This window comes from Austrofundulus limnaeus, unplaced genomic scaffold (assembly GCF_001266775.1).
Source record: "Austrofundulus limnaeus strain Quisiro unplaced genomic scaffold, Austrofundulus_limnaeus-1.0 Scaffold143, whole genome shotgun sequence".
Lineage (NCBI taxonomy): Eukaryota > Metazoa > Chordata > Actinopteri > Cyprinodontiformes > Rivulidae > Austrofundulus > Austrofundulus limnaeus.
The window spans coordinates 417,691-430,568 of record NW_013952545.1 but is presented as its reverse complement, the minus strand read 5'-3'; the positions used below and the strand labels follow the sequence as shown (position 1 = coordinate 430,568).

The 12,878-nt window shown below is 38.9% G+C and overlaps 1 protein-coding gene across 1 annotated transcript in view; it reads left to right on the top strand.

Moving 5' to 3' along the window:
• myom3 (myomesin 3) overlaps positions 1-12,878 on the top strand; it is a gene marked incomplete in the record, with an annotated part of 80,254 nt that overhangs the window by 56,007 nt on the left and 11,369 nt on the right. The window contains 7 exon segments of the mRNA XM_014016339.1: positions 4,106-4,232; positions 8,026-8,207; positions 8,424-8,538; positions 8,868-9,024; positions 11,995-12,101; positions 12,408-12,452; positions 12,612-12,748. Of these exon segments, the coding sequence (XP_013871793.1) occupies positions 4,106-4,232; positions 8,026-8,207; positions 8,424-8,538; positions 8,868-9,024; positions 11,995-12,101; positions 12,408-12,452; positions 12,612-12,748 (870 nt within the window).

Sequence of the window (12,878 nt, the reverse complement as noted above, 5' to 3'; positions counted from 1 at the left end):
GAAAACATTGGTGAATGCCACAAATTCTCCTAAATCACTCGTACGCACAATTTAAGAACAAATCTGTGCATACTAACGGTTCTTGCATGAGGCCCATTGAGTTTTAATCAAACCTTCGCGTCCCTCAGATGAAGGAAACAAGGTTAGAAACACCCAGTGTTCTGAGCTTCTAGGGATCCATAAAAAGGTCCAGATTTCTTTTCCTTTGACTGTTCAGAGCCAGGCAGTGGTCTAAGTAGTGCAAAGAGGTCTCTAATTCAATGCCACAGGCCTCACAGAGACCATTGTCATGAAGTCCCATCACCATTTTGTGGCAGATCAGCAGGTCCCATAAGAAAATGTAACACGTTTTAACTTTTTCAAGGTTCCTTTTCCTTAAAATGCTTAAAAAAACCTGTGTTGTACTCATTTATATAAGAATCCACATCTCCAGCTGCACACAAAGATCTAATGTGATCTGGGTAAAAGACGACTCTCAGCTATGACCACATTCAATTTGAGCTTAAACTCTGTAAAGCTGATTGAGACCGAGCTAGTTTTATGTTTGCTAAAATGATTCTGAGGCAGCCATTTTGAATGGGGTTGACTCCAATAGGTGGTAAGTTGTTTTACTCACAGCTGTTCATAAAGTTAGTTTAGCATCTGTTTTGACGTTGGCATTAACAGGCAACACTCACTCATTCACCCAGGCTGTGTCACTAAGCAACAAGCAGTGTCCATGGAGATCCAGAGGAAAGTAAAATCTTTAACCTATCTTACCGAGATTACAAGTGCTCCATAATTAGATATTTTGCAAATGTGCTTTGTGCGATTGCTTGTTTATGTCTCCGGGGTGGGGGGGGAACAAGGACAAAGTCAATTAGAATAAAAATGAGTGAGGAGCTGTACGTCAGCATTAATCCTACTTGCGGTGGAGAGCAGAGTCTGGAGGACTGGAGGTCTTGTTTTCCTGGCCCGAACCTACTGAGCATGCAGCGCCCCCTGTTGAGAAAGTGGGAAATTTCAACAACATCATTTCTTTCAAAAGAAAACAAACAAAAAAAAAAAAAATACCCAGGCTCTATTTCCAGCCTGAGCTGTTATTTTAATCAAGATTCTGGCCTCCTGGAAGCAAATTAGAGTCATTGGAACATTGATTGCGCTGCTGTGTTTTTTTTTTACTCTGGATCGCTTTTCGTCTCTGGATCGGAGCTATTTAGAAGATTTAGGTCCGAAAAGCTTCTTCACTGCAAATGTCAGGAAGGAACATTACTAATCCTGCTTTATTGGAACAAAACTGATCTAGATCTATTTCTCAATTTAAAGGAGCACACAGGCTTTAATCCAAGACAAAGTGTGATAAAACTTTATTCAAATGTCTTTTTTTAATGTGTGCAAAAAAAGAGCAAAAGCAGCAATTCTGCAGAAAAATGTGAGCTCAACTGTTATTAATGCAGCAACATATGGTTATCAGTTTTTGTTGTAGTTGGATGAGGCTGCGCTCTGTCTCAGATAGATTTATCTGTCCAATATTCAACTCAGTGGATCAGAAAATTAGTCTAGATATCGTTTAAATAATAAAAAAAGAACTCTGCTACTCATGCTTGATCGTTTTTAGCTTTTAAAAGCAGCGTGAAGCAGAGAAATAGACTATTTATACAGAAAAGCAGTGTGAGTGTTAAAGTACAGTCACTTTCTGTCGTTCCTCCCAACAAAAGCTGGTGAAAAATTAGACGATTGTTCAGATAATGAAATGCAGTCTGATTGCCATCTAGTGGAAGAAAGTTTAGTTTTAGAGGAAACTTTTCCATTGTGGTGGACTCTGCATGAGTCTGAGAAGAAGCTTGTTCGGTTTTCAATGTATTCTTGTAGAAAAGGGTTTACAGCTCATCAAGGAGGCGGTCAGCACGGAACAGCAGCGTTCAGATAGCGATTGTTGGTATTATGAAAAAGCTCCCTCCAGTTCGGTCAATTAGTTGCCCGGAGATAGACGGAGGCAGCAGAGATCTGCTTTCTGTTTACGGAGGCGATAAGGGCCTCCGAGCCTAAGTGGCTGTGAATGGGAGGATCGATGAACGGATCAATAGGCCCGATTCCCTTCTCTTCCTGAAGCGAAAAATGTCCCGGGGGCTCAGAAAAATGTTTGCAGCAGCAGCTGAGCTAATACCTCAAAAAAAAATTCTTTGTGAATCAGGAGGAGTGGAACTTTACGGGTCGGGAAGTTTTCCTCCTGCTGCGACGTTTCATAGTAAAGAATGATGTCATTTTGATTGAAGCTGTTTAAAGAAATGTTTAAACTGTAGATAAAACCACATCTTTCAGGACTTGTAAAGTATTTCTGTGTATGTAGGTTTTTATTTTAAAATCCTAAACGTTTTTGAAAATTCACTATCAGTTCAGGCACATTCTAATCCAGTGTTTCCCAAAGTTGGGGTCGGGACCCAAAGTGGGGTCCCGAAACATCAAGGTGGAGTCCTGAAAAGATTTTCTGAATTAATTACATTTTTGCTTTAGTTGTTACAAAGGAGTGAGGTTAGTGTATTTAAAATGGATAAATGTAGTAAAAAAAATATTGTTATTGCCTGTGTTTAGTTGACCTGATACAAATGTTTATCATCCAAAAATAGTTGGGGGCACAGGTCTCTGCTACTGTTATTTTGTGGGTCAAAAGCTGAAAAGTTTGGGAACCAHTGCAYTTTGGTTCCCAAAGTTGGGCTTGGGACYCAATTATGGGTCATGAAGCACCTTGGATAATCTCCAGAAATCAATTTAAAGGGTAATAAAATAATTGCTGATGTAATATTTTCCCTATAATTATTACAAAAACACAAAATAAGTATAAATAAGTATTTATATTTGTGTACAAGCTGTTTAGATTGTCAAACAGCCTGTGTTTTTATGGTTATTAACTAAGTTCATGTACTCAGACCAGTAATATTTGGGGTCACAAGTTTTTGCCATGGACATTTTGTGGGTCAGAAGATAAAAAGTTTGGGAACCACTGTTCTAATCTATGTACACACAAACTTTACTCCACTTTGCTCTAATACAAAACGCTCTGGCTTTTTCTTTCATACAACATTTATTTCACTGTTTATCATCAGTTTGGTTTTGGCGAGGCATACTTTTCCTCCCACTCTTTTTTTATTGAATTCTCCCATTTTTAAAGGGGCAATATTATGTGTTTCTCATTTAAATACTATACCATAATAAAGTATCTATGTCACCTTTAGTTGTTATTAAGATGCTTTTTTATGTTTAAATAGAAAATAAACTTATCTTCTCATCACTTCCTCTTCTAAACGCCTTGAAAATGGCCTCTGTCTCTTTAAGAACCACCTTCGGGGTATGATGCTGTTTACTTGSCATCTGAAAATAAATTTCCTCAAAGGTATTTTGAATTTGAAAAGAGCTTCACTGAGTGAGCAGTAGTGTTGAGAGCAGCAGACAGTTAAGTTTCACTTTCACTTTGCTCTGTTACTGCCGAGAGCCTGCAGGAGTCATGGGTGGGGTGTGTGGGGTGGAGGGTGGGGAGGTGTGCTCCGTGATGAGGAAGCTCGACTTAAAGACACGTCCCAGGGGCGTTTCTAGTCCCCACCTGTTGTTTTGCTCCTCAGCATGGCTTCCTAAAAACACTGCGGGATTTCTCAAACATGAATGAATGAGTCAAAGCAAGGTTTTGGGCATATTTTTATGAGAGTATAACATTATAACATGATATAAAACTCAAAAAAGTTTATTTTACATGATATTGCCCCTTTTAAACGTCAAATAAATGCTCCTGCCCTATGGTCCCTACATCTAAGAAGACAAACAGCATTAATAAATGAACCTTTCTGATCCAGCTTGGAAGTGTAGGTGGAGCTGCAGATTTTCAGTTTAGCAGCTTCCTAGCCAAYAGGTTGTGAATGCTATTAAGTTTGTTTTAGCAGGCAAAAGAGCAAACTGAAGCAGGCCACACACCAAACATGACAAATAGGGTATTGGGAGAGACATCCTGCCCAGTAATGTTCAGTAACATAAGAAAAAAGAACCTCTTAATGGATTGACAAAACTTGAGTCATTTTCTGTGTAAAATATTTTAGCCTGCAGCCGTTTTATGTTGATGTCCACTCTGTATCTGCAGGTGTCCAACCTGACAAGCGGATGTTTCTACCAGTTTCGTGTCTTTGCTGCCAACATGGCCGGTGTGGGGAAACCCTCGAATGCCAGTGAAACTTTTCTGTGTGAAAAGTGGACAATGCCTGAACCAGGTAATGATTATTTCCCCAAGCATTTTACTTAATGATAAATTATTACAAAATAACATCCCTGGTTATATCTCTACTTTAAAGTACCTGTGACAWATACAAAAAGTCAAAGAAAACATCTTTAAAAAAAACTTGACACAATACACATGATTTTACCCATTTTGTAATATTTTTCTTTGAACTTGCCTCAGCCAAAGTGAAACAGGAAGTGACATCAAAGGGGAACTCTTCGAAAAAAAGAAGTCTATGATCTTTGTTTATCGGAATAAAAATATTTGAACTCTGACTCTTCTTCATTTCTCTCTAATAGTGACTCAAAATAATATTTAAAAAAACATCAGATTCTTCTCTACAGTCTTCATTGTCAGCTGTTGTAGCAACGCTGTGTTTAAAAGCAGACATTCCCCTTTGACATCACTTCCTGTTTATTCACATGCAAATATTTCAACAAGTGTTCATCTCGGCAGCATGAAACATGTTATCAGTGTTATCTTTCCAAAAATGCATTCATATTTCTTACAAAAATTGGATGTTCCAGACACTTTAAATCCCCTCTTGTTTTAGGACAYACAAACTACTATGTTGAAAAGTTTATTTTCTTCTATATTTTGATATGTTAAGTTAATAATGACCAGTCTATGCTTAACTCACCATTTTTCACTAAGTTTCATGTTTCTACATGAGCTGCAGCCCAGCTGACTTCTAAATCCATTTTTTAAACTTTATTCACACTAAAACCATAAAAAATTTCCAATTTTTTGCACACAAACATTTTCACACACATCATTCTGCAACAAAAATTCAAACATGAAGAAGTGATGGCAAACGCAGAAGCACATTCGTAAGTAGCGGTGGAGTTTAACTCTTATAATCAGTCTTTTCCAAGTGATGCATTCACTTCAGGGCTTTGGGAGTTTGAGACTCCGTCAATACGTTCCTGGCTGCAATTTCTACGATCTGTTTATCGACCCCGGCTGCTGCGAAGGAGGTGAGATAGAAATAAACACCATCCATCAACTGGAGGACCCATTTCCACTTGCTGCCATTTTACTTTTATTTAAACTGCMCTATTAAAAGTGTATGTAGTCATTTCACAGCAAAACAAACAGGCCAGTATGAAGTCTCAGCTTAATAATAAGCTATTTGCTTACTGTGCCATTAAAGTGCGCAGTAATGGCTGAGGTCAGCGGTTAAGTGAATAATAAAGAAGCAGTATTGGACTCTAAAATCGCAGACTAAAATTAGCTTGTGTCTTTTTTAATGTGTTATTTATGTATGATTTGTGCTTTAATATCACTGCTGCTTGTGGGAGATTACAAAGAAAAACAATGTTACATCAACATTGCATTATTACAAGGCTGTAGGTTTAATGTCCTTTAGATATGTTATCTGGTTTATACACTATAATCACTGAAATCAATGAGACATTCAGAACATGAACATGAATCTGGAAATAAAATGATTAATTATGCTAAAACAGAAACTTTGACATGATGGAAATGTTTTGATATTTTAGCTCAAACCCACTGTAAGAGAACCATAAAAACATTAATGAAAATTAAAAATTTTCCCCCACTAATGAAACTGAATAACGGGGAAATGTTTGTGCCCTGCAAAAGTTATCTTCTTTATATTTTTTTTTATAAAAGTAAAGTTTCTGTCAGTAGTTCTCCAGATGTTCTGAAGTTTTTTCAAACACATTTTCTCTGGATTGAGCCTGCTTTTTCAGTCATTTTCAGAGGAATTGTTTTGTTTGTGTTGTAGTGGTTTTTTTATTACTTCAGTAGAAAAAAGAACTTAATATTAGTTTCTTAATTTCTTCTTCATCAGTGATTTTTTTAAGTAAAGAGAAAATAGAGAAAGAGGGAAAAACAAAGAGAAAAGTAATTRGAAAGATTGAAATAGAGATTAGAAGTATATTAAATATACACCAAGAAAACACAGGACCACACACCCAACATCTGTCCGCTCACCTGAAAAATAAATGGATAAATACATGGAGGGCATATATAAATATATACACATACCCATACATATATAARRATGTACATACATACATGCCTTCATTCATAAATATTGCCAGTATATACACACAGACATATATACACACTCAGTGACCAGTCAGAACCCCCCGGATCAGAACACCTGTTTGTGAGCAGTTGTGAACATGCGTGTATATACAAGATTTCTCCAATGGAATATTTAATAGTGACTGTGGAGGACCGAGACCCAACCCCCAAGACACTAGGCAGACATAGGGAAGACCAGAGCCCAAGGACCCGAGAGGGATCCCGAGCGCAGAGCCCCAAGGGGCACCCGCACGGGAAGATCTGCCCACCCACCCCCCAGATCAGACCATAGGGGAGAACTGGGAGAGCCCCCCCAGCGACCACACACACAGCCCCTGGGGCCAGCAACGACAAACTCATGGGCCCCACCGGCACCCACCATACCAGAGCAGATCCAGGAAAGGGCACAGAGGTCCGGCGGGCCCCCAGGGCGCCCCCCCCCCTCCCCCCACCCCAGGCCAAAGCCCGACAGGGCCAGAGGCCCCGAGCCCCAGCAGGCAGTCACCAGGCCAGGCCGGCACACACACACCCCAGCGCCCAGCCCCAGACCCCAGGAAGTTGTTTATTTGTTAACTAATCTAACTCTAAATATGAATCAGTAATCATTCAGGCAAAAGAGAATGGCACCACTCAAAGGATTCTCTCCTTTTTAAACACACAAAAAAATTGGTTGTAAACTCAAGGTATTTTAAAGGTCAGTGGGACATTTGCCTTCAGTCTAGGGGCAATATCATGTAAAATCAACTTTTTTGAGTTTTATATCATGTTACAATGTTATATTCCCATAAAAAAAAACATGCCCAAAGCCTTGCTTAGACTCATTCATGYATGTTTGAGAAATCCTGCAGCGTTTTTAGGAAGCCATGCTGAGGAGCAAAACGACAGGTGGGGACTAGAAACGCCTCTGTGGTGTGTCTTTAAGTCGAACTTCCTCAAGGCTGAGGACCCCCGCCCCCTCCCCACACACCCCGCATGACTCCTGCAGGCTCTCGGGTGAAACTGAAAGTGAACCTTAATCTGTCTGCTGAGCTCTCAACAYTAGTTCTCACTCAGTGAAGCTCTTTTCAGATTAAAAATACCTTTGAGGAAATGTATTTTCAGATGCCAAGTACACTGCATCATAGCGGCCCCCCTGCACCTCGTGCGCGCGGACCCTGCCATACACAGGTGCCACCGGACCCTCTGACCACCATCAGTGGGCAAGGCGGGTAAGGTGTCTTGCCCAAGGACACAACGACTGAGTTGACTGGACGGGAATCGAGCCGGCGACCTTCTGGTTCCAGGTCGACTCCCCTAACCACTCTACCACAGCCGCCCCATTTTGTTCCATTAATGTAGAAAATGGAGACAGTGTCACTAAAATCAGCGACTTTAGGCGAGCAGCTCATCAATCTTGGCAAATGGGTTTCCCTCCGTGTCATTAATAATTTAAAAGTGACCAAAAATCGTTGCACAGATAGACTTCCACGTGCTGCCTTGGAGTCGTCTGGGTGGATCAAGGGAAGTCTTCTCATTTTGACTTGTTTTCAGATTTTCTTTGTGGAGGAGTTCTGTTAGGCTAATTTTCACTTATTTCATTTATTTATAATTATAATTATATTAATTTGTTCTACGTAAAATAGAAACAGCTTATGAAACAGGTGTGCAAAGCACATGCAAAAAAGTAAAACACACAAACATCGCACTCTGGTCCAAACCGTAGTTTATTCAGCTCTTCTGATCCACAGGTTGCCCTCATGACCTGGAGTTCCGGGAGGTAAGAAACGGCTCCTTGGTGCTCGTATGGGCGACTCCGCTGTATGAGGGTCGGAGTCCGGTCACTGGCTATTTGCTGGAGATCAGCCAGGGTGATCGGTCAGACAACTGGACTGCACTGACTAAAAAGCCAATCTCAGAAACACATTATAAGGTGAGAGAAGCAACAAAGCAGCTCCGTATTAGCTCATTATCTGATTTACTGGAGCAAAGATTTAACGGTTTATAAACCAGGTGTTTGGTTTTTATTATTTTAAAACAGCAACCCGGCAGAACTGTCTCAGTCTGTCTGCAGCCCAGAATGTTTAAATCATACRTTGAATTATTTGGGCGAGTGGTAAATATTTGATGGGCTTCTTCTGGCATCCAGGTGTCGGGTCTTCAGGTGGGTCAGACCTACCGTCTCCGTGTGTCGGCTGTTAATGATGCAGGAGTGGGTCCAGCTTCTCTGCCCTCGGAGCCGGTCGCAGCTCAGACCAAACCAGGTCRGGCCACAGAACTAATATCACAGATATAAATCAAACTCTGTTGGATGAAAAAGTTGGGGATTAAAAAATAGCAGATGATTTATTGTTAGTTTCTTTTTTTTTTTTTATTTTTTTTTTGTCAAGAGAGAAGTTTTATTTTGGGATTTTATATTTTTGTTTAATATGCAGTTGTAACATATATCATTATGTTTATACACATATTATAATGACACCAGATGAAGGATTTCTAAAGTCAAATAATAAAATTAACTATACATATTTGATTCTGGACAAATTTTGTGTTTGAGTGAAATCCATGAGACTTGATAAATATCTCTTGTTCTCAGGAACCAGAGACATTGAGATCGGTGTGGATGATGATGGTTTTATATTTTTGGGTTACGAGGCTGTTGAGATGAAYGACGAGAGCAAGTTTCTCTGGAGCAAAGATTACACGGAACCCACTGATGGCGAGAGAATAAAAACTGAAACCAAACAGAACAGGTAGGTCCTTCATGTGCTGCAGAATCTGAAGGTTTACTTCTCTATCAACCTTCATTGTGCCTCATATTAACCAGTCTGTTATTTTTTTATAGCTTTCATTTCCTTTTTTGTTCAGAAGGGAACAAACACAGGAAAAAACTTCAAGCCAACCAAAAATTAACAAATGATTTGTTTTTCAAATATGTCTTTTTTTCCCAGTTATTTCTCCATGAAATTTAACTCTCACGAGCAGTGGTGGGCACAGTCTCCCAAAAGCACTAAAGCACTAACAGGGGAACTAACTTCCTGATTAGTGCTTTAGGGCTTTTGCTATTTTTTTTTATTTATTAGTGGATTAGCACTTGCTAAATTTATGGGCTGAATTTAGAAGCACTAACTGAGGTTTTTAAATGTCATTGATCAACATTAGTTGAGGGTGAAAGCTGTCACATTTTGTTCATATGTGTGTCACTTATCTACAAGGTCACGTGTCAAACTCAAGGCCCACAGGCCAAGTGTGGCCTGCAGGTGACTCCCATTTGGCCCGCCAAGGGCACYAAGTGACAATATTTTGCACACAGTAAATATTGTCTTATGTTGACTCTGAAGAATGTTCCATATGTCAGCTGGGTTACTTTAGTGCTTTAAAATTAGCTTTTGCTAAAATTTTCAGTGCAATTAGTGCTTTAGAATTAGGGGACCTAAATAGTTGAGTTAGTGCTTTAGGTTTAGTGCAACTAATATTTAGATTAGTGCTGCCCACCACTGCTCACAAGTCTTTTGAAGCAACTAGAGAAGACTCAAACTGGTTTGTTAAAGTTAAAAGGAGCAAAATGCTAAAAATTAAATGCAGAAAAAGGCTATAGCTAATAGTTAAATGTACCACGAGGCTTAATTAGTAAAGGATTAGCTAAAAGTTAAAATAGCAAAAGGCTAACTGAAAGCTACATGTATCAAAAGGCTTGTTAAAAGTAGTAAAAGTTTAGCTAAAAGCTAAATGTAAAGGCTATTTAAATGCAGTAAGTAAAACCTAGGCCTATAAGCAAAAGGTTAGCTAAAGGCTAATACATGTTACAACTGCTTATAAGACCTAATTATTACATGCTAACACATTCAGCTTTTTTGAGTCTATCTATCCGTTTTATAGCTTTACTTAGCATTTTATTACATTTCTTGGTTTCAAGCAGCAGCCGCACCCATCAAGCCTTTGAGAATGATTTACAACAGATCAGTTAAGATCTTGGACAGGAAGCCTTTCAGAGCACATCATTGTCATATTCTTAAAAAAACATAACATGATGAAATTTGAAGACTTTGTTTTTTTTGTTTTTTTTACTTAAAACTTGTTTTTGAATGTTTAAATGGACAAGCTCCTCAAGTGCTTAGTGAGCTTTTGGTTCCTTTTAGATCTACAGGCTCAGTAACTCGTGGAGCTAACAGTGGGAGCTGTAAAGTTCCCTTTTTTAAAAGCTACAATGGGTCAAAGAGCTTTTTCTGCTTGAGGAATTTACTTTTGCAATTCCCTACCCATTTAAAACTGATGTCTGACTGGAACCATTTTAGGTAGGAACTGAAGCATTTCTTTAAGGAAAACCAGTTTTGTAGTCATGAATAACTGAACTGTAACTTTTTAATGACTTGTGTTTAAGTTGGTTTTATGAGTTTATTAGTGAGTTTTAATATTGTGATGTTTTTATTTGTTAACTGTATTTTACACTTTTATTTCATGTTGCTAAAAGCACATCTAGGGATGGACATTGCGAATTAGCTCTGGCTATAAGCAGTGTTTCCCAAAGTTGGGGTCGGGACCCAAAGTGAGGTCCCGAAACATCAAGATGGGGTCCTGAAGAGATTTTCGGAATTAATTATGTTTTTGCCTTAGTTGTTACAAAGGAGTGAGGTTAGTATATTTAAAATGGATAAATTTAGTATAAAAATATTGTTACTATGCCCATGTTAAGTTGACCTGATACAAATGTTTATCATCCAAAAATAGCTGGGGGCACAGGTCTCTGCGAAAGTTATTTTGTGGGTCAAAAACTGAAAAGTTTGGGAACCACTGGTGTATAGTATTGTTAATACTTGACATTTGTTCCCATTCTAATAAACAATAAATGAAATTAAATGAAATTTAGCTATCCTTTTGCTACTTTAAGTATTTATATAGTATCTTGCTAAAAGGCTAGCTAAAAATACCAAAGGCTTAGAACATAGGTGCCCAAAGTGGGGCCCACGGGCCAAAATTGGCCCACCATGCCAATTGATTTGGCCCACCAGCAGTTGTCCTGGTTACTAGATTGTAATTATGTTAAGAATAAATATAAAATACAAGTAACTACAAGAGAGATTTAGATTGAATTTAAGCCCATATCTAGATTGACACACTTTATACCTATATACTCAAAGTTTAAATTATGAAAAGTCCCATGAGCCTTTGCTGCTCGAGCATACGTTGAATTTTCTTCACGTCCATGCGCTGGAAAAAAAAAGAATATGGGCAACCACACTGGCTGCTGGCTTAATCATAAAAATAAAAAGGGAAATATTTGGGCAACCCCTGGCTTAGAAGAAGCAAAAAAAAAAAAAAAAAGCTTAATTGTAGCTAAAAGCTGAACATAACAGATCAGTAGCTAAACATTAATAGTAGCATAAGAAGTGAAAAATAGAGCAAGCATTTTGTAGCCTATTTTAAATATTAAAAGTTAAAATTTATATTTAATACTAAGAGGTTTTTTTTAATGATAAATGAAACTGGAGGTTTTGATCGAAGTATAAGTAGGTAGAGTACAAAATCATAAAAAAATAAAGAAGGAAATAATACCATGAATTAACTCACACCAGGATAATTTTTATAGCAACACCTAGATAAAAGGAAGGATTTCCAGCACAAAGTCTGGCTGCTGACAGCAGTGAAAAGCAGCCTTTGCTTGAGGTGGACAGATGAAGAAGAAGCWCGGCTCATACGTCTGTCACTTTTTAATTATCTGTCAGGTCAGTTCTCACCTTCACAGACCCGTCTGAGCAGGATCTGGGTCTGTACACGGTGGAGCTGAGTGACGCGCCGCAGACATCATCCAGCTACGATTTCACAGCCGAAGGTAAAACCTAAATGTGTAAAATATGTACTTATAAACAGCATGGAAGGCTTACAGAATGTTAGAAAACCAGTCACAAAGGAGAGGAAAAAAAACAAGTTTTTAGTTGGATTTGTGTGACTGACAGCAGCACAGACCTGCAGTGTTTTATTTGAGGGATTAATGAGATTTCCTCTCAAGCTGCCACTTCTACAAGGTCACCTGTTCCCCTGATTTCAGTCAGCTTTCTTGTTCTGCCCACTGATGTTCTGACAGCCTAACAGTCTGACCAAATGTTAATTCAGCTTTCCTTTTTTTATTCTTTTACAGACCTTGAACGTCTGAAAGAACTCAGCTGCCAAGTCAGAAATCCCCGTATGTCCCTCTGTTATAATATAATCACTTCTGATTTGTTTTTCACTTTAATCACCTAACTGGGGGGCTCGTGAATTTGATTGTCTCGCAGTCTCCTTTATATTCTGCACCAGCGCAGGTGTTTTGATGTGATCCAAACTGTTTGTCGTTGATCTGCAGTGATCGTTCTGAAGTCGGGCTGGCAGGTGGAGGTTTCTGAGAAGGGCGGCGTGCGTCTTTGGCTTCAGACTGAGAGTCTGAGTGATTCTGCTGAGCTCCGCCTCATCTGCAACGACCGAGAAATCTCCAGCACTCCAGTAGGTCATAGTGTCCTGATGCATCTCAGTAATCCAGGTAAAAATTTTAAAAAAGAAAAAAATTGTATAGGTCTTCTGGACGGGTTCTTCTCTAATGAAACGTTTCGTCTCTCCTCCAAGAGACTTCTTC